The sequence below is a fragment of the Mesoplodon bidens genome (assembly GCF_964165515.1).
Source record: "Mesoplodon bidens genome assembly, chromosome: 5".
In the NCBI taxonomy this organism is placed as follows: Eukaryota; Metazoa; Chordata; class Mammalia; order Artiodactyla; family Ziphiidae; genus Mesoplodon; species Mesoplodon bidens.
The window spans coordinates 95,976,160-95,997,582 of record NC_138161.1 but is presented as its reverse complement, the minus strand read 5'-3'; the positions used below and the strand labels follow the sequence as shown (position 1 = coordinate 95,997,582).

Below are 21,423 nucleotides of genomic sequence, written 5' to 3'. Positions count from 1 at the left end.
CGTCCAATACAATAATAACAGCTACAATTCACTGATGACTTACAATGTCCAGAACTGTGCTACTTGATTTACATATACTAGCCTGTTAATTCATCACAACTCTTTGAAATGAATGAGGAACCAAATTTTCAAATTTAAATAACTTGCCCAAGATCCCAGTTAGTATGAGGAAGAGCTGGAATTTGAGCCAAGCTCTAATTAACTTCAAAGCCGGTACTTCTCTCCAATGTACATCTTCCTGAGAAAGGAGACCTTAACCTCAGATCATGGAACCAGTCAATTAAGCTCCCCTTTCTTAAGAGAAATAAAGGTAACAGTTATTTCAGAAAGCCAAGGGAAACATGGATGGGTAAGTATACATAAAATGAGCATATTAGTAACTTATCCATAAAGTTACAAAGGTTAAAGGGGATATACATATATGTAAAATCACTTAGCACTGTGATATATACATGTTAGATGACCATGAATTAATTTATTCATTTGTTCAGTAAACATTTCTCTAAATATCTGTTGTGTTCCATACTATGTGCTAGAAATACAAAGATAAATAATATAAGCTTTCTGCCCCTTAGTAAGTTTACAGTCTAGTGGAGAGGTAGAAAAATGATTAAAATAATTATAATAAAATATGTACTATGTGCTGCAATAAAGAAAAGCCCAGGTTAAGCCCGTCACCCAGCCAGGGGGTTATAGAAGGTGCCTTATAGGAGGTACTATATGAGCAGTCTTGAAGGTTGAGTAAGAATTTGCCAGATGAAAAATATGGATCAGAGAGAGGTGGGAAGGAAGGGGCAGGGCATTCCTGATGCAGAAGAGAAAGGGAGTCACACACAAGGAGACAAACACAGAAAGATGCCTTTTCAAGCAAATACAAGCACTGCTGCAGTATTCAAGAACGGTAGAGTACTGAGAAATAAATTTGAGTCACCAGGGGTCAGATAATGGGAGTTCTTGGATGCCAGGCCATTACGTTTGGGGGGAGGGCAGGGTTGAAGTGTTTTTACTCAGAGGAGTGACATCAACAGATTCTATTTTAGAAAAATTTTTCTCTTTTGGATGTGTGGAGAAAGGAATGGAGGCAGGGAGAAAATACAGGCATGTAAGAGAGTGACAGAGGGGATAGTGAGAGGGAGACGGGTTCAAAAATAAATAAATAAAAACAAGACTTGTGGACTGGGTAGATATATGCATGCCAGCAAGGAAGAGATATAGAATGTGCCAAACTCTGTGATGTGGGTACAAGAGGAGAAGGCGGGGTGGGCGGGGGGATGTCAAGGTGGAAACTGTCGAGTTCAGTTTTGAACCTGTTATATATGAGGAAACTGTGGAGCTTCTCTGTAGAGATGTCCAATGGACTGTTAAATGTATAAATCTAGAACTCAGGAAAGAACCAAGCAGGAAATAGAGATTTGAAAGTCAGAAGCCTATGAATAGCCATCACAGTCATGAGTGTAGATGAGCTCACCAAGGATAGCTCATAGAGAAAGGGAAGAGAACCAGCACGCTGCTCAAACTGGCTGCACACATAGGATCTGCGTTCCTCTGCCACGTCACTTTTTGAGGCCTCTCTGGAGGAACATTTTATAATTATTTCCTCATCATCCATGTGTTCTAGGTTTATTCCATTTCAATAAGTGAAATTTATACATATGCATAAGGGTATATTGTTAAATACATTACAATATAATATAATAAACACATAAATGATACTTTCATTTCTCCACTTTTGAGAAAATGCCTTGTGAAGAAGTCATAAAAATTCTTAGTTTAAACAACTTTAGAGGACACTGACTGCAAACCTACCTTTTTATAAGCAAAAAAACTGGCCCCTAAGGTTGTCTCAGTGGATTGTTCACAGTCACACACCTGTTTATGAGAGGGAACCAGCCAGGTTCTTTGTAAGAATTAAGCCACAGGGAGACAATGGTCCTAGCATACACTAACTTTCTCCATTGCCTCCTTCCTCTCTATCCCCATTATAAATTCCCTTCTTTGGTGAAAAATTAGGTAGTCTATAACAAAACCTGTAAAAAGTGTTCCAGTTTCTTCCCACCTCCTTTTAATAACAAGGCTCATCTCTTTAAACAGAATTCCTTTCCAGAAATGTGCCAGAAATGCCTCAACGCCACCTCTTAGCTGGAGGCCCATAGGATAGTACTACATATGCTCATTCTTTACCAGATCCCATGGGCTCATACACAAAATTCAGAATGCACACCGCTCTTGAAATAAATTCAGGTAAAAAAATATACTTGATTGTTTAACTGTAAAAGCAATCCCATTTCTCTTAATAGGTCTCATATTTATTTAGCTGTACATGTTTTAATTAATTTTCTTGTAGCCTTTGGTCTTGGAGTAGAAGAGTATCAGTTAATTAAAGTTCACTTGTATAAGACTTCTCAGTCTTAATCTCTCTTCTTCTCTCTGCACCTCGTATTCTCCCCTGTCCCCCTCACCCCCTTCTTGTCTCCTTAGTAGACATTCAAACACAACTGGAAAAATGGGATGATGTTAAGTTTCATGGAGATCGAAATAGCAAGGGACATCCCATGGCAGAGAGAAAATCAAGCTCATCTAGAACTGGATCAAAAGAACTTTTATGGTAAGATATTTTAATATCAGAAAATAGTCATTTATCTTAGCCATAAAAAAACGGAACTTTGCCATTTGCAGCAACATGGGTGGACTTGGAGGGCATTCTGCTAAGTAAGATAAATTAGACAGAGAAAGACAAATACTGTATGATATCACATGTGTGGAATCTAAAAAATATAATAAACTAGTGGATATAACAAAAAAAGAAGCAGACATGCAGATACAGAGAATAAACTAGTAGTTATCAGTTGGGGGGGCAGTATAGGGATGGGGGAGTGGGAAGTATAAACTATTGGGTGTAAGATAGGTTACAAGGATGTATTGTACTACACGGGGAATAGCCAGTATTTTGTAATAACTGTAAATAGAGTGTAACCTTTAAAAATTGTATAAAGTTTTTTTAATTTTAAAAATAAAATATTTTAAAAGAAAACTAAAAAAAGAAAAAAAGCCATTTATGTGTCATATACTTGTCTACTGAAGTAGCCAAAGAATTAAGTCAATCCAGATACTTGCTGCCATTTATAACCCCCTATTAATGTTAATAATTGTGGCTTCTAAAACTAAATTATTTCATTCTGAATTGTCAAAAATTCAGCCAATAAGGACTTTGGTAGATTCATAATTTAATATTCAATATTTGTCCAATATTTGTTGATAATTTTCTGAACATGTAACTGAGCCAATCAATCAAAATACATGCATGTGTTTTTTGGGATTTGTTTTTTTTTTTTGCGGTACACGGGCCTCTTACTGTTGTGGCCTCTCCCGCTGTGGGGCACAGGCTCCGGACACGCAGGCTCAGCAGCCATGGCTCACGGGCCCAGCCGCTTCGCGGCATGTGGGATCTTCCCAGACCGGGGCACGAACCCATGTCCCCTGCATCGGCAGGCGGACTCTCAACCACTGCGCCACCAGGGAAGCCCTACGTGCATGTGTATTTTTACATATGTGTATATTCAATGTACAACATGAATGATAGTTAAATTAAATGTTTTTGGCTACACAGGTAACCTTTCTGACTTTCTTACTCACCACTGTCGGATAATGCACTAATTAAGCATATTCCATGGATGCCCATGAGAAAAACTAGCCACTTGAATTTTACCATGTTTTTAAAGCTTCCTAAAGGACAGCATGTTTCAGACTCCGGTTGCCCGTCACACATCTCCATTTATTATGACATTTCAAATTCTATATAAAGATCAAATCTCACTGAGACACTTTGTGAGAAGCTCCCCTCCCCACCCAAAAATTACTTTTTTAATGAAGCAGAACTCTGTAACAAAATTGGTTTTGCATTTATTTACTCTTTGCATATAACTGACCTGAATTCTAAATCAGTCAGAGACAATAACACCTAACACATTGCAGCCACTTAAATTCCAAACATGGTCATTATAATGGAAATATATGTTATCTTTTTCATCAAAGGTCTGTTGAGAGCTTTGTTACCATGGTTCTCAACGATCCAAATTAACCAGATTTCTTGACTGGGTTTCTAGGTGAATTCGCTTCTTGATTTACATTAATTTCCTCCATGTGTCCCTTATAGGTCCTCAGAGCACAGATCTCAGCCAGAACTGAGTGGTGGAAAAAGCGCCCTGAACTCTGAGTCGGCTGCGGAGCTGGAATTGGTGCCTCAAACACAGGTAACAAAACCAATTCTTCAATGCACCTATCTTTTCTAATAGATAATTTATGTCATAAATACTTAAAATTTCACCAGAAAAATCTGAAGTATTTTTTCTGTATTTTCTATTTCATATGCTTTCTCACTATCTGTCTCAATGCTTAAAATAACTGATGATAGATAGATAGATTTGGCTGGAAAATGTGTCAATGAACTCACCATGTATTTAGCACTTTTTCCTTGTTCTACCACTTACTGTTACATTATTTTCCAATATAAAATCTGTTCTACTCCAGTATTAGCACAATTTATGTAACAGGCACAAAGAAGAGGAAATTACATCTTGAGGCAGTCATTCACAACTTTGCCCTACAGACCAAGGTACTCATACATCAGCATCCTGACTGTCACATTAAAATAAATTTGTTGCTAAGGAATAAATAATTATAGTATTAGCAATCATGATAAGACTAAGAAGTACCATTTGTGAGTACCCTCTAAGTATTACGGACCTTGTGCTTTTCATATATTATATCTAATACTCAAGTAATCCTGTGAATTATTATTGGCCTCATTTTAACGGTCTTTGAAGAGTCTTGGTAAAGTCAAAGTCCTTTTACGGGGGCACCCAACTAATCACCAGTGGAAGTAGGGCATGAACCAGACCTGTCTGTCTGCTACTTGACCCTCGATTCCAATGTAACTGGTTTGCCTGTGACTAGTGACCTTGGCTGGGCCAAGAAGGGTCGTCAGCCTCAGTGTTTTCATTTGCTCAAACACTTTGCAAGGGTACAGCCTTGATCTCTTAAGAAATGTGTCCACGTTCACGCATCTACAATCCAGTTGGAAATAAGTGGGATGAAATGAGCAAGAGATTTTCTTGAGTTTACTAGATAAGGTATTGAAACTAAGAGGGAAGATATATTGTCTGAAGTGAGTAAAGGGATAATTATGATAATAGCAAATATTATTGAGTGCTATGAGAAGACCTTCTAATACATATTAATTAGCTCACTTGATCCTGACCAATGACTCTATGAGTTAAGTGGGTTTTTTTGTTGTTTTTTTTTGCGGTACGTGGGCCTCTCACTGTTGTGGCCTCTCCTGTTGCGGAGCACAGGCTCTGGACGCAGAGGCTTAGCGGCCATGGCTCACGGGCCCAGCCGCTCCACGGCATGTGGGATCCTCCCAGACCGGGGCACGAACCCGTGTCCCCTGCATTGACAGGCGGACTCTCAACCACTGCACCACCAGGAAAGCCCCAAGTGTATTTTTTAACCCCATTTTATAGAGGGGGAAACTAAGGCACAGTGAGAGTAAGGAAAATTGTCGACACACTCACAACCAGTAAGCGGCAGAGGGCAGGAGGACGCAGCTAGGAAATGGAAGGCATCTGGAAACCTAGGCCATTAACAGCACCTCCACATGCACCTCACCCTCCACAAGAGAGAGGTGGGCATTACTGCTCCCAGAACTCAGTCGGAAAACAAGTCAGCTAACTTCCAGAACAAATAACCCTGGGAAGCTTAATGAATTGCAAATGTAGCGTGAAAATGTATTTTCTTCATCTTTGTTCATTCTGAATGTATCTTTTTAAAAAGCAAATTGATAACATTTATTAGAGAAACGTTTCTTGATAAGTGCATTAGAGATTTAGACTCAGCTAAATAATTGGTACTATTTCGTAAACTGGAATCCTTGGAACAATTTTTTTAAATTTTATTTATTTGTTTGTTTGGGTCTTCGTTACTGCACTCGGGCTCTTCTCTAGTTGCGGCGAGCGGGGGCTGCTCTTCGTTGCGGTACGCGGGCTTCTCATTGTGGTGGCTTCTCTTGTTGCGGAGCATGGGCTTTAGGCGCCCAGGCTTCAGTAGTTGTGGTTCGCGGGCTCTGGAGCACAGGCTCAGTAGTCGTGTTACATGGGCTTAGTTGCTCCGCGGCATGTGGGATCTTCCGGGACCAGGGCTCGAACCCGTGTCCCCTGCATTGACAGGCAGATTCTTAACCTCTCTGCCGCCAGGTAAGTCCTTGGAACAATTTAATATAGCAGGAGAACACTAGTCTCTGCAGCAGGGTAAGACATGGCACAGGTGGGCTCTTCCACACGGAGGTGAAGGTGAGGAGGATCAGCTGGGGTCCTCGGTTGCCGTGGAGACCCACAATGCATTTATCTTATTATTCCAATGACTGCCACCCTCCCGCTTGTTGTCTGATTTCATCTCACCACATTGTCCTTCCACTTACCCACCGGTGTGCCTTTAAGAAAACACAATGTGCTTTGGAAAATTTGTATGAGATACCCAACGTTGTCCTCCAAAATATAATGTAAAATGCCCTGAGATAGTTCTGTCTAGATAAATCATAGTGAATTATTTTAGAAGGTTACCAATTATTTGTAAAGTATTCATCCCTTAAATTGTTTTCTTAAAAAACACTGCATGTTTACTTAACAAGATTTGCTTAAACTAAGGAAATTTATAATTTCCTAGTTTTAATTCCAGCCTATGGTTAAATAGGAAAATTTCATGCATTTGGGATTTAATCACCTAAAATATTAAGTGACTCAAATGGAACAGCAAGAGAATAGACTGATTCATCTACTTGTAATAAAAGACAGAAAAGTGTTTTTACTGTTAGAAGCATACTGCTCTTAAATATATGATCTCTTTATATAAATAAGATGATGAAATGGTATAAAAATTCGACTTAAACTGACTTGCAAACTATTCAAGTAAACAATTTCAGCTGACCAAAATTTGTTACTGCTCCAGTCACTCAGATGGTTCATAGGAAAATCAAGGAAATGTCTTCTTCTCCCTCAAGCCAACATAAATTATCTTAGTTCACCAGGTGAGGAGCTATTTACAGGCTTTTCTCAAAAGTCATATTTCAGAATCACAGAGAGAATGAAAGCTCTCAGTGAGAATTCTCATGTTTGTTCATTTTCAAGATGGGGAAAAAGAAAAGCATAGACTAATCTCTTTCAAATAGTGTTGAATATACTAATCAGAGTGGCAGGAGATTATAATAAATTATATAATCTTTGTATATTTAAAGAATAAAGTTTCTTGATATTATGCAAACTGTGTTATTTGTATTCCCTGGAGTTAATTATTTAAAGAAATCGTGCAATCTGAAAAATTAAAAAACATTTGAAAAATTGAAGAAAAACACAGAAGGTAATGATATAAAATTAGCTTTTCCATAAATAAGATAGTGGTGAGGCAAAAGAAAAGAAACTTCTGCCAGAGAGTGATGGTTCACGCATTTCTTTTTCAAGTCTGGACACTGGAAGGAGTGCTCCAACACAGGCTCTTGCTGCTCTAAGCTGAACTTCATGAGAAGGTGAGGCAGCCGGGCTCTCCAAATACTGAGCCACAGTCTTGTAACGCTCTGATTTTGCTGATTTTAGCAGAGCAAATGCTTCCTTCCACATTGTCAAAATTCCATCAAGTTGGCAGTATCCCAAACCAGAACAATCTAAACTTTAAAAGTGCAGATATGTTTTCTAAATTTTTAAAGGAATAATGTAAAAGGAAATGCATGTTAATAGAAATGTAAGATATTTCTAATATATTATTTGAAATGTTTACAATAATCTTGAGAATTAATGTTATCTCCATTTGTCAGACGAGAAATGCATCTTAGAGAACAGAAGTAATTTTCCCAAGGTGACTCAGCTAGAATGGAGAGGACCCAGCATTCAAATCACAGCTTCTAAAGCCCTTGTTCTTCATCACACATCACCTCCTATCAGCCACATCTAGCTTATCCGCCTAAGAGAACTCACAAGACCATTGATTTCCCTTCTCATTGCAAGCCCTGATTATTACTTAGTTTATAGGGTTAATATGAGTTAAGTGATCTTAAAGAATATCACTTTCCTCCAGAAACTTTGTAAGATGAATTAGGATTGTCACCCGATCTGAGGCCATACACAATTTTGTGCCTCCCCTCCCAAATTCATTCTCAACCTCTTACTCTTAGAAATGCTAATGGCTTCCATTTTGTTCCATTTCAGTTCAACAAATGAGATTGAATGTCTACTATCCATAAAGTCATAAGTGAGGCAGTGGAAAAGTTAGAAAGATGAGAGAGATTATAAGAAGTATGAAGACCTTTATGTCTAGTAGAAACAATTAGATAGTACACTGTAAATACAGTCTTGCTTTTCGGAGGACAGCACAGGAGCCACATCAATATCCCTTTTCCCCTCCTGGCCACACACAGTGAGCTGCCAATGAGGAAGAAAGCAAGGGAAGATGGAAGAAAGGAACAAAGCAAAGAAGGCAGAAAAACAAGAACAGCAGGAAAGCAAAAAGGAAGGAAAGAAATCTGAAGATCATTTTCAGCATAGTAGAAAATCTACACATACTAGGTACTCAACAAATACTTTTTAAAGTGAAAAAATAAGGGATGCTAACAAAAAGGAGAAACAAAATGTTTGTCAAATTACAAAATTCAAAAGTAGAAGCTAATGGTTAAAGGACAGAAAAAAAAGGACAAATTTTTATTCTTTTATCATTTTGAGGCTAGTTCCAAAAATAATTTTTAGTTATGTATGCTAATAGACTGTCCATCCCCTTTAAAAATCAGCCCTGAGTTGCGTTGATGTTCCATAACATAGAATTTCATAGTTGGAGGAAGATGGGAACCATGTGCTGCCCACCTTTGCACAAAACTTTGGGAATTTGCTCTTGACACATAAGGTACAGGTTTTTTGTATGCTTTCAATGATAAATGTCTGTTGACTGATTAAGAAAAAATATCCTGACCATCTTAATGAGGCAAGTGTTCAGATGATCTCTTCTAGCATGAGTCCAACTAGTCTGTAAAAACCACTAAACAAAAGTGTTCTAAACACAGATTTTTTAAATGAATTTCCAAAGTCACACCTGATAAGCACTAACCAGAAAAATGATAATAACAAAAGCCAATTTTTTTGTTGTTTATTTTACTTTTTTTGGCCATGTCGCCGACGTGCAGGATCTTAGTTCCCCAACCAGGGATCAAACCCGTGCCCCCTGCATTGGAAAGGTGTAGTCTTAACCACTGGACTCCCAGGGAAGTCCCAAAAGCCAATTTTATTGAGCACTTACTATGTACTGAGCATTTTGTGTGTATTATTTACATGAATTATTGCATTTGAGTCTTATACGGGCTCCGTAAGTGAATATACACTTGGCAGATGAGAATACTGAGAATTAGGAATTCCCTGGCGGTCCAGTGGTTAGGACTCCATGCTTTCACTGCCAAGGGCCCTGGGGTTTGTGAATTAAGATACCATAGGCCGCATGATACAGACAAAAAAAAAGAAAAAAAAACCCTGAGGATTATAGAGATTAATTTGTCCAAGGTCACCATTAATAGGAAATGGTAAACCAGGATTTGACCCCAGGCAGTCTGACTTCAGAGAGTATGCTTTTTTTTTTTTTTTGCGGTACGCGAGCCTCTCACTGTTGTGGCCTCTCCTGTTGCGGAGTACTGGCTCCAGACGCACAGGCTCAGCGGCCATGGCTCACAGGCCCAGCTGTTCCGCGGCATGTGGGATCTTCCCGGACCGGGGCACGAACCCGTGTCCCCTGCATCGGCAGGCGGACTCTCAGCCACTGCGCCACCAGGGAAGCCCAAGAGTATGCTTTTAATGGCCGTTATATAAGGTCTGCTAGTTGTTACATTTTTCTTTTCTACAGTTAAGCAGATCCCTTTTCTCCTTCAATTTCTTTTGGAAAGATGCTGAGCTTTTTTAAAATGTGTTTCTGTGGAAGATCTCTAGCAACTGTATGAAAAGCTATCAACAACTGCTACAGAGGATAGCCAACAGAATTATGCTAGGACAATGACAGCCACAAATACAGTCATTTGCAAATCATAATTTTGATCACAGTTATAATTTTGAATAAAGAGAACAAAGCATAATATTATTTTTAAGGTTATTTAATTCCTTCTTCTTTCCCTTCACCTAGTGCCGATCATTCAGTGCAATCAACAGCTGGGGGAATTAAATGCTTTCTTCTTTGGAGACTGTAATACCCTAAAATCCAATTAGCTTAAACCAGTTAAAATGCTGTTTTTAAAGCCAAGGCATTTCCAGGAGGTTGCTGTTAACTGTGGAGCATTTTTCAAAATCATGCAAAGAAGAAAAGAAATGCCTATATCAGAGTATATTTGTGAACTCCAGAGTTCCACCTACGTGCACATAATGTCAATTTTTGGATCAGAAGTTCTCACAGTGTGGTCCCTGGACCAGCAGTATCATCATCACCTGGGAACTTGTTAGAAAAGACGATTCTAGGCCCACCCCACGCCTACTGTCTCAGAAACCCATGGGCGTGGAACCCTGCAAACGGTGGTTGAACATGACCTCCAGGTGATTCCAATGCATGCTAAAGCTTAAGAACTGCAATTATAGTCATTGTGCTACCAAAATAACTGCAACTCAGACTTACAGGTGTAACTGTCCTGTTTATCATTCCTCTAGTTAAATACTAAGAAATACCTGCAGTTTACAAGCATTATTTTTATGTCTTCCCATATTACAGTTTTGCCTGTCATGAAACTAGATGTAAATTTTTTAAAAAAGTGTTGTTCGAAAAGAAGGCTGATCTTTACTATGTGTTATAGTCTATATTTCATTCTCAGTCCTAAATCAGCATGTCTGGGCACACTGCTGAGTTACTAAAAAGTCTCAGAACCTTTAGAAGTATACTACTCTCAGCTTGAAAACTGCCTCTGTTTACATTCACTACCTTCTTATATTTTATAACATTTACTTTATGCTTCCTTGGGCAAAATAAATGTCTTTAAAATGTGAGGTAGATAATATTTGAATCAGTAATAGCATAAAGCTTTTCTAACAAAGTGGAAAATAGCACTTACCTAAATAGTAACTGTACCATCAAAATAAAATTTCATTTGCACAGTAAGATTCTATTTACACTTGCTGTTTTAGGCAGTAAAGAGAATATGAACTGTTAAGTCTAGAATCCCGAGAGAGAGATTTTCCTCTTCTTCCTGATATATGGTACGCTTGCATCCTGTGATTCATAATCCACTTGGGTCGTGAAACATTGCTGAAGGGAAGCCAGTGACAGTAATGGAGTCCTGTTAGGTCAGGCTTCACAGGAAAGGCAGATCATATTTCACTGGTGAAAAGTGCCTCTAATAAAAGGAGGTGCCTTGGGAAAAAATATTAGTGCTTTCTCTTTCTTCTCCTAATGTCATTCATGACATTATTATATAAATGCACAAAGTTTATTTATTACTATGTGCCCACATTTTTTAAAATTTATTTGTTTATTTCATTCATGAAGGAACCAGCAGGAAGACAAAAGAGTTGGTTCCAAAGGCAAAGGATTAAGGAACAGAGATGTATATAGCCAGTTGGGCAAGAAATGCCAAAATAAGTTTACCAAGTTAGATGTAAGATTGATTAACTTTCTACACGACAGTAAAGTCCTGTCATCTTCAGGGTTAACTTCTCTACCAGGCTATAACACCCGAACAAGCTATCAATTCTAAAAGGTTATAAATCATCTGCACCTTTATATTTGTTAATCAAATATATTGTCACCCAAGAGTGTCAGAGGAGGGTTGAAGTGGGCTGAATGGTGGCCCCCCAAAAGATATGTTCACATTCCAATCTCTGGAACCTGTATCAATCTCCCCCTTCCTGCCTCGATTGTCTGCATTAGAAAAAGGTAGTAGCTTCCACAGGGCCCAGAGAATAAGGGAGGATGCTTGTTCGTGATGGCCACTGGGCCTGGCCCACCAGAGAGCAAGGCATTGATGCCAGAGCAGGCCCCGACCTGCCCTCATGGCCCTCCTATTTCAGACCACAGGCGCTGCTCCAGAGGTCTCAACCCTGAGCTGCTCACAGGCCTTGCTCTTACTAGGCACCCCACCTGGGCATCCTGCAGCCACTCCCCACCCCCAGAACCAGGGCTTGCTAGCACAGAGCTCTGCCACTCCAGGCACAGGACAAAAAAACAAGTCCCTGCCAATCTCCTATAAACCCTCCTTAGACTCCAGACTGGCCAGGAGACCTTGAGAGAAATATCTTTAATTCAGTCATTCATATATTCCCTGACAGCATATTTTCAACCAATATTTGCTGATTATTTATGGAGCACCAACTATTTGCAGGAGATGCCAGGGATACAGCAGGGAATAAATACATCAAGGAGGAGAAAACATATATTAATGTTCAAATAAATTAACCTTTCACATTCATTAAAGCAAAATGCAGTCTAAGACTTATTTATGCTCAGAAATTTTCCTAATAATTACTTTATTTTTATTTTCAGCCCACACTCTTTTAGACAGCTTCTTGGCTAACACCCTCAACCATGCATGAATCTCCAAGGGCCAGTTTTTCTATATTTTGCATCTTCCTAAAATGGCCAGTTGAGCACAGCCTCCTGTGAGAGGCAGTGTGTCCAGTGGTTAGGCACATGGCCCAGAAGCACCAGCCCTACCACTTAACTAGCTGTGAGACTAGGGTCAAGTTTTAATTAATTACTTAATTGCTCTCTGTGCCTCAAAGTCATGGAGTTAATGGTAGGACCCACCTCAGGCTGCTGAAAAGACAACATGAGTTATAGTAAGTAAAGGACTTGAAGCAGCATCTGGCATTTAGTGAGCCCTGGTATTCCCACTGTATAATCATTAAAGAGGGGGGTTCCTCTTGAGGACCAGGGATGGTGGAGAAGGAATGAAAAACAGCTGAGTGGAATAGATGGTAAGTGCTGGGTGAAGAGCAAAGTTTCACTATAGTTTTGGTTCTCAAACATGACTGCTCTTCAAAATCACCACAGGAGCTTTTCAAACTTAATTTAATTTTCAAACTTAATTTAATTCCTGGGCCCCACCTTCAGAGGTCACTTCATTGGTCTGGGGTGGGACCCAAGCCTGTTCAAATAATTCCCATAGAAGTGGAGGTTGAGCATCCCTGCAGGACAGCAATGTACCACCTGGCCGAGGAGCCACGCCTGCCCTGCAATGGAAGGGGGCGGGGGACTCCACTCCAAGCCTCTCTCCTCCTTCTCCCCAGGCCTAGCTGCCTTAGCAGGGCAATCCCTCCTCCCGCAGTCCATCCACAGGCATCCTTGGGGCATGCATCACTTGTCAGGCCCTGGGCTTGGGATGGGGCAGTACAAAAGTTATCAGACAAAGTCTTATCCACCTGGACCTCACAGCAGAGAAAGAAGACAGAGAAGAAAGCAAGCATAGCACAGGGAGATCAGATCGGTGCTTTGTGACCGCCTGGAGGGGTGGGATAGGGAGACGCAAGAGGGAAGGGATATGGGAACAGATGTATATGTATAACTGATTCACTTTGTTATAAAGCAGAAACTAACACACCATTGTGAAGCAATTATACTCCAATAAAGTTGTAAAATAAAAAAAAAAGAAAGAAAGCAGTTACATGGAGAAAAATCGAAACACTGAATACTCATAGAGCTCTAATCGAAGTACCGTCTATACTTACTAGGAAATCCCTGGGGAAAGACTGAGGTAGATCTGTAAGTACAAAATTTGGAGACTCTCCAAGGTACATTGTTGAGTAGAAAAAGCTAAACCACAGAACAGCATACCATTTATGTTTCAAAAAGCTTTTTGCAACACGTTGTGATATTCTATCTATGGGTGCATAAATATATGTAACTTCAAAGAAAAAAGGTCTAGAATTACACCTCTTATTTTCCATGATTAAATTTTTTTCAAAAAGAATGTACTCATTGTTTGTGAAATTTAAAATAATAACATTTTTTAAATTCCAGCAAACTCTTTGTGGGGGGTCTTCTGGAAGTATTTGCATTTAGCTCAGTTAAGATGTATATCACATTGCCTGTTAATTGTGACAAAGCAGTTGGCATTCCCAGACATGATTTTATCTAAGTGACTATTATTGAGCAGAGAGCAATGTCCTGAGCAAATGGGACGTGAGACAGATGTGTGCCAGTAGAGATACGGCAAAGGAAAGAGAATTCGGCACGAAGCTCAGCTGAGTATAAGGAGAAAGACCTAGCAGCTCCCTTCCATGTCTGCAACTTTCACAGTTTCACCTGAGGCTGGTCCTCCTAACAAGCTGAAAGCTCGAACATCAGCTTACAGGTTTAGCCTACTAATAGAGATTCTCCACCTTAGCTGCATATTAGAATCACATGGGGAGACTTACTAAAATAGCAATGCCTTGAACAAAGACCAATGAAAAGTAAGGTCTTTGGGAGGTTGGGCCTGGGCGTTGTTTTTTTAATACGACCAGGGCTGAGACTCACTGTTCAAAGACGCATGCATGCACCCTCTCAGTTTGGACACACTCATGCTTGCAAAGTACTCCAAAAATGGCATCAGTTGCAGGTGCTTCTTAAACTCTAGGGGACTATGGGAAAAGGAAAAATATTTGCATTTTTGTATTATGTGATTCCGAAATGATAACACCATGTGTTTGGTTTATTTCAGGCTCGACTGACCAAAGAACAGCGCTGGGGAAGTGCATTGCTTTCCAGAAACCACTCCTTAGAAGAGGAATTTGAAAGGGCAAAAGCAGCAGTGGAGGTAAGTTTTTTGGCTTGTTTTTCTGTTTCATGTTTCTGAGAGTGGAATCCAAAAAAATCAAACTTCAGCAGGATACATATTAAATGGGTCTTTATAAACATGAAATAATCATGACTATGATTGTTAGAATGAGACGTGTTACCGGAGAACTTTTCTTTTTTTCTTTTTTTTTTTTTTTGCGGTACGCGGGCCTCTCACTGTTGTGGCCTCTCCCATTGTGGAGCACAGGCTCCGGATGCGCAGGCTCAGCGGCTATGGCTCACGGGCCTAGCCCCTCCGCGGCATGTGGGATTTTCCCGGACCGGGGCACGAACTCGTGCCCCCTGCATCGGCAGGTGGACTCCCAACCACTGCGCCACCAGGGAAGCCCACCAGAGAACTTTTGACTTCCCACCCGGGGTGACTAATAGATGTCATCTATTATGCCAATTCTGTGGTAGATTAGCAGTGACTTCTGGAGTCTTGGGTCAGAAAACTCTGAGCCTTGCGTGTATCCCATGATGAACCTATGCTATGCATTTGCTATGCTTCTGTGAAGCCAGGGTTTATGCCTGATGTTTTTATCTCTCTGGCATCTAGCACAATGTCTGAAACATAGAAGGTTTTACTACCCCTGAAATAGTATACATTTTCCTAACTGGGTGGGGGGAAAAGGCAGGGCTGAGATATTCTAATCAATGGATAGCCCATCTTGACTTGAGCCATAATTTTTTTTTTTACTGTTAAGGGTGTCCAAAACAATGACAATGTTGATAAATCAAATGAAACATTTAATTTGAACATTACTTTCCTTATTTAGCCCTCTAAAGAGAGAGAGAGAGAGAGAGAGAGAAGGAGGAAAGAAAGGGAAAAGGGAAGACAAAAAAAAGCATCCTTTGCTGTTTTTTATGCATTTCCTTCCTGGGTAAAAGCACAAAGAGTGCATCACAGGTGCCATCTATGATTCTCACCAAAGCTTTGTTAGAAGACTGTTTGAGAGTTGAGCTTTTCACCCAACCCAAGTATGAACCTGCCAGGACCTCTATTTCTATTACTGATGTGAAATCTTGAAAATTGAAAGTATTCCTGTACTATGGTTCATTTATGTGGCCATCTTACCTCTAGAATTCAGATGAAATTATTATACTACGGGCAGTCTTTCAGTAACTCCATACTTGAAGTGCAATTAAATCATACTTGCAATTTAATATTAAAAAGATTCTTTATATTCTAGGAAATAATTCCAGCCAAATTTCCATCATCATTCAGAAACCTAATAAGAGAACACTTTTATCTCATCACAATACAATCCACCCAAATTTCTTCTTTTAATTTTAACCTTTTTAATTAAAAGTTAAGGCATATTTAGTGGTCTTGAACGTGATCAGCTGATTTGATTGAGACCAGCTGAGTTCAATCAAGTTCAACTGCATGAGGCCTGTAGCTCAGTTTATTTTAAATGTAGATTTTTCCAGACTTAAGAGCTAATTTAAGTTTCTTTTGAGCTCCTACTGTGTATAGGACACTGAATTAGCATTAAAAAGAAGATGATTTAGAACCATAGAATCTTGGGGCAGTAAAGACTTTATAATTTATCTGGTCCCATTTATTTTTATTTTTTTTAACATCTTTATTGGAGTATAATTGCTTACAGTGGTATGTTAGTTTCTCTGGTCCCATTTATAATGAGACAATGAGTTCAAACTCAAAACTTAATTACAAAGACTTAGTTACAAAGTAACATATCAACAAGGAAAAAATTGTCCATCTGTGTATCTATCTATTCATAAAATCACTTAATCTTAGTTTTGGTAGAGACCTTAGAAGTCATCTATCCCAACCAGGCATACAAAACAATTTTTTTTCTTTTCAAACATACTTGACAAATTATTTATTCAAACATACCCTGTTTCTACTTAAACATTTTCAATTAAGGGCAACTCACTTCTTTTCAAGAAAACCTGTTTCAGTTTTGCACAATCCTAACAATTAAAGCTCTTCCCTGAATTAGGCTGAAATAGGCCTTCAAGCAACTACCAGTTTTCTTACCCCTGGCTTTGCCCTCTCTGGAACAAGGCAAAATTAGGTGAATCCCTTCTCTACATGACACCCATTCACCCCAGGAAGCCTTGTTTTCTCCTGGCTTCTCCTTGTCTCTTTGGAATTGAGAGACCAGAGTTGTTATTCTAACTTGTTGCTAATAACTAAATAACAACAAACATCTGATTAACCAATATTAGTCTCATTTTTCCACACCTGTATGGTCCTTTCCAGCTGCAAAATCCTAAAATGCTTTGTTACTTGAAGTAGTCATTCAGCAAACATTCCTGGCTATCTATATGTGCTGGCCGCTGAACTAGGTACAAGAGATAAAGGAATGAACTAGCTTTGAGTAGTTGTCTAACAATGGCATGGACCAGATGACCAACTCAGACAAGACATTTGCTCCCTTCTACTTTAGTTTCTTCCTTATAAGATGAGGGGCTTGGATGTCTAATATACTAAGAATGCTATACGTTTGTATCTTCAAGTGAAGTGAATGGTAAGTACAGAATTCCCAGCAAAGCAGAAAATTGTAAGCACATTTGCTCAGCTGGAAGCCTGGAGCTGAGAAGCTTCCTTAAGGAATGAGGGAGGATGATGCTGACCTGGAAGGTGTGAACAGGTGTGGAGAAAATAGGCGCGACGTATGGGGGCGGGGGTTATGTTTCACTAAGCTGATGGTAAATCAGACCTTCAAAACTGCACACATATGTGAACTACTTACTTTCCAGCATTATTCTTATCCAGGGTTTAATCTAAATCCATAGTAGAAGACATAATAAAACGGATCCGAGTCTTGGAAATATACATGCCCCTTGACCCAGCCACTTCTTAGAATTTATGCTAGAGAAATAATCATGAAAGTTTGCAACATTTTATCTGTAGAATTTTTTTAAATAGTGAAAATTTGGGAATAGCTCAAGTGTCCCATTACAGAGAATTAACTAAGTTATTATCTCTACAATAAAATGCTATGTAACCATTAAAAACTACATCATAGAAAAATATTTAACATCATATAAAAATGTCTAGTGATAATTGGAATAATTTATTCACTGACAGTTTTACAATATGACCCCAACTTCGTAAAATGATAGTAGCTTAATACCTAACATGTTAGAATACATACTGTGTACCAGGCACTACCTCGGGAGCTTTGCGTGGATTCTCATTTAATCCTCACCGCAGTCTTATGAGGAAGGTAATATTACTATTCTCATTCTGCAGATGAGAAAACTGAGGCTTAAAGATATTGCAGACAGTTACGTGGCATTTTATAAGCAATTAAGATAGACTGAAAATGAACAACTCTCATTTAGCAAGTTACAAAGTCATGATTTTCACCCAGACTCCAGAGCCCATATTCTGAATCACTGCACTGTATAAGTATAAAGAGAGTCTGTGCCCAAACCTTAACAGTAGTTATCCTTGAGTGGCTGGATTTGGAGTGATTTCTTCCATTAGCTATCTATATTTTCCAAATGTTCTATCATAAACATGTATTACGTTGGTAATCAAGGAAGAAGTGGTAAACTATAGACACTATATTAGAGTCTAAGATTCTTAAGAGAACTAAAAGTGCCACATTCTTCATTTCAAGACCAATAAAGAATGGCACCACAGATTGGCTTCATCAGAGACTGTTCTAAACACTAGTAAGACCCAGATGAAAACCATGCCTGGAGCAAGTTGAATTTTCCCAAAGTCTCCATTTTTATATCACTGATTCCAATATTCCTTCTATTTCACATTCTATTCCATCTTAAACCCTCATATTTTTTTGGTCATCATCCTGCCCCATGACCTGGCACCTGGTCCTCCTTCTGCACCTAATCCCCTCACAAGCTCCAGGGACACTGTTGCGCTCTCTATTCCTCTTGCACAACAGCCTCATTGCCTGCTGTCCCCACTCTGTCTTTTTTTTTTTTTTAAACAGTTATTATTTTGACATGTTTAAACAGACGTGAGCAGAGGGACTGATTTTTTTTTAACATCTTTATTGGAGAATAACTGTTTTACAATGGTGTGTTAGTTTCTGCTTTATAACAAAGTGAATCAGTTAATACATATGCATATATCCCCATATCTCTTCCCTCTTGCATCTCCCTCCCTCCCACCCTCTCTATCCCATCCCTCTAGGTGGTCACAAACCACCAAGCTGATCTCCCTGTGCTCTGCGGCTGCTTCCCACTAGCTATCTATTTTACGTTTGGTAGTGTATATATGTCCATGCCACTCTCTCACTTTGTCCCAGCTTACCCTTCCCCCTCCCCATATCATGAAGTCCATTCTCTAGTAAGTCTGTCTTTATTCCCATCTTGCCCCTAAATTCTTCATGACCATTTTTTTCTTTTTTTAGATTCCATATATATGTGTTAGCATATGGTATTTGTTTTTCTCTTTCTGACTTACTTCACTCTGTATGACAGACTCTAGGTCCATCCACCTCACTACAAATAACTCAATTTCGTTTCTTTTTATGGCTGAGTAATATTCCATTGTATGTATGTGCCACATTTTCTTTATCCATTCATCTGTCGATGGACACTTAGGTTGCTTCCATGTCCTGGCTATTGTAAACAGAGCTGCAGTGAACATTTTGGTACATGACTCTTTTTGAATTATGGTTTTCTCAGGGTACATGCCCAGTAGTGGGATTGCTGGGTCATATGGTAGTTCTATTTTTAGTTTTTTAAGGAACCTCCATACTGTTCTCCATAGTGGCTGTATCAATTTACATTCCCACCAACAGTGCAAGAGGGTTCCTTTTTCTCCAAACCCTCTCCAGCATTTATTGCTGGTAGATTTTTTGATGATGGCCATTCTGACTGGTGTGAGATGATATCTCATTGTAGTTTTGATTTGCATTTCTCTAATGATTAATGATGTTGAGCATTTTTTCATGTGTTTGTTGGCAATCTGTATATCTTCTTTGGAGAAATGTCTATTTAGGTCTTCTGCCCATTTTTGGATTGGGTTGTTTGTTTTTTGGATATTGAGGTGCATGAGCTGCTTGTAAATTTTGGAGGTTAATCCTTTGTCAGTTGCTTCATTTGCAAATATTTTCTCCCATTCTGAGGGTTGTCTTTTGTCTTGTTTATGGTTTCCTTTGCTGTGTAAAAGCTTTGAAGTTTCATTAGGTCCCATTTGTTTATTTTTGTTTTTATTTCCCTTTCTCTAGGAGGTGGGTCAAAAAGGATCTTGCTGTGATTTATGTCATGGAGTGTTCTGCCTATGTTTTCCTCTAAGAGTTTAATAGTGTCTGGCCTTACATTTAGGTCTTTAATCCGTTTTGAGTTTATCTTTGTGTGTGGTGTTAGGGAATTCCATCTCTTCTACTAAAGACAACTAACACCATGTGCACATTTATTGTATATCTTATGTGACCTGGGAACCTGTTTATGTGCAAAGACTAACATTGCTTAAGCCCAGGTTGAACGGTTAGATCTCGTGAGGCCTTATGTGGGTGAAGCTTTTTGCCTACATATCTTATATTTTATCACTGCAAATTCATCTCGGCTCAGCGTATTGTAATTTTAGGACAAAGAGCCAAATATTTCTCTTTGGGGCTTTAAAAAAAATGCCTCTTCCCTGAAGGAGCTTCCTCCATACTTCCTCCTGGATTTTCTTCCTAGCCAGCAGCCTAAACACGCTGTCAGCTACAACAGGTCTCTGGGAAAGATGCACTGGGAGGCACAGAAGTGAGAAGCAGGGAAGGAGCCCCAGGGGCTCAGGAACGGAGATCCCTAGAGCGACCTGTGCTGCGTCAACAGAGGAGAGAGGAGGTCACGTGGGCCGGCAGCACACCTGCAACCACACATCAAAAATACCTCTTTTCACTGTCAGCATGGAGGGAAAGAGCCAGCCAGCATCTGGCACTGTGTTTAGCTAGTTAGTCTCTCTAGGTGCCTTAGCCTTCAAAATAAACTGGATGTAGCAACAAATTCATCAGACATGTTTGAAACTCCTTCTGTGGGCCAGGCACTGGGCTAGGTGCTAGGAATAGTAAATTGAGTAAGATAGCTCTGCCCTTAAAGATCTGGAAGAATTGCAGGTATTTTGCAGCTCAGGAGATCATCAAGCACAGTTTATCCCATGGTATAGTTCAGCGGTCCCCAGCCTTTTTGGCACCAGGGACCGGTTTTGTGGAAGACAATTTTTCCATGGACCAGGCTTTGCAGGGGGATAGTTTTGAGATGATTCAAGTGCATTACATCTATTGTGTACTTTTATTATTACATTGAAATTTATAATGGAATAATTATACAACTCACCATAATGCTGACAGGGCAGAGCTCAGGCAGTAATGCAAGCGATGGGGAGTGGCTGTAGATACAGGTGAAGCTTTGCTTGCTCACCTGCTGTTCACTTCCTGCTGTGAGGCCCGGTTCCTAACAGGCCATGGACTGGTACCAGTCCATGGCCGGGGGGTTTCGGAACCCTGGTATAGTTATTGTGGATTTACATGTTCATCTCCACATGGAGATTTTGAACTCTTACAGGTGGGACCGTGTCTTTACATTCTTAGCACCTTTCAGAGAGGCTGGTACAGAATGAGGTGCCACAAACTTTTGCTGGATAAATAAATGAACATATTAGCAACTTATTCC

At 39.5% G+C, this 21,423-nt stretch overlaps 1 protein-coding gene across 7 annotated transcripts in view; it reads left to right on the top strand.

Annotated features, from left to right (window-relative positions):
• PEX5L (peroxisomal biogenesis factor 5 like) overlaps positions 1-21,423 on the top strand; it is a gene marked incomplete at its 5' end in the record, with an annotated part of 187,128 nt that overhangs the window by 105,876 nt on the left and 59,829 nt on the right. For 5 of the 7 annotated variants that reach the window (XM_081235909.1, XM_081235910.1, XM_081235907.1 and 2 more), the window contains 3 exons: positions 2,482-2,605; positions 4,154-4,250; positions 14,696-14,791. In XM_081235909.1, coding sequence (XP_081092035.1) covers positions 2,482-2,605; positions 4,154-4,250; positions 14,696-14,791 — 317 coding nt within the window. Of the gene's footprint in view, positions 1-2,478; positions 2,606-4,153; positions 4,251-14,695; positions 14,792-21,423 lie in introns of all 7 variants that reach the window. The other 2 variants (XM_081235905.1, XM_081235904.1) reach the window with 1 other exon arrangement.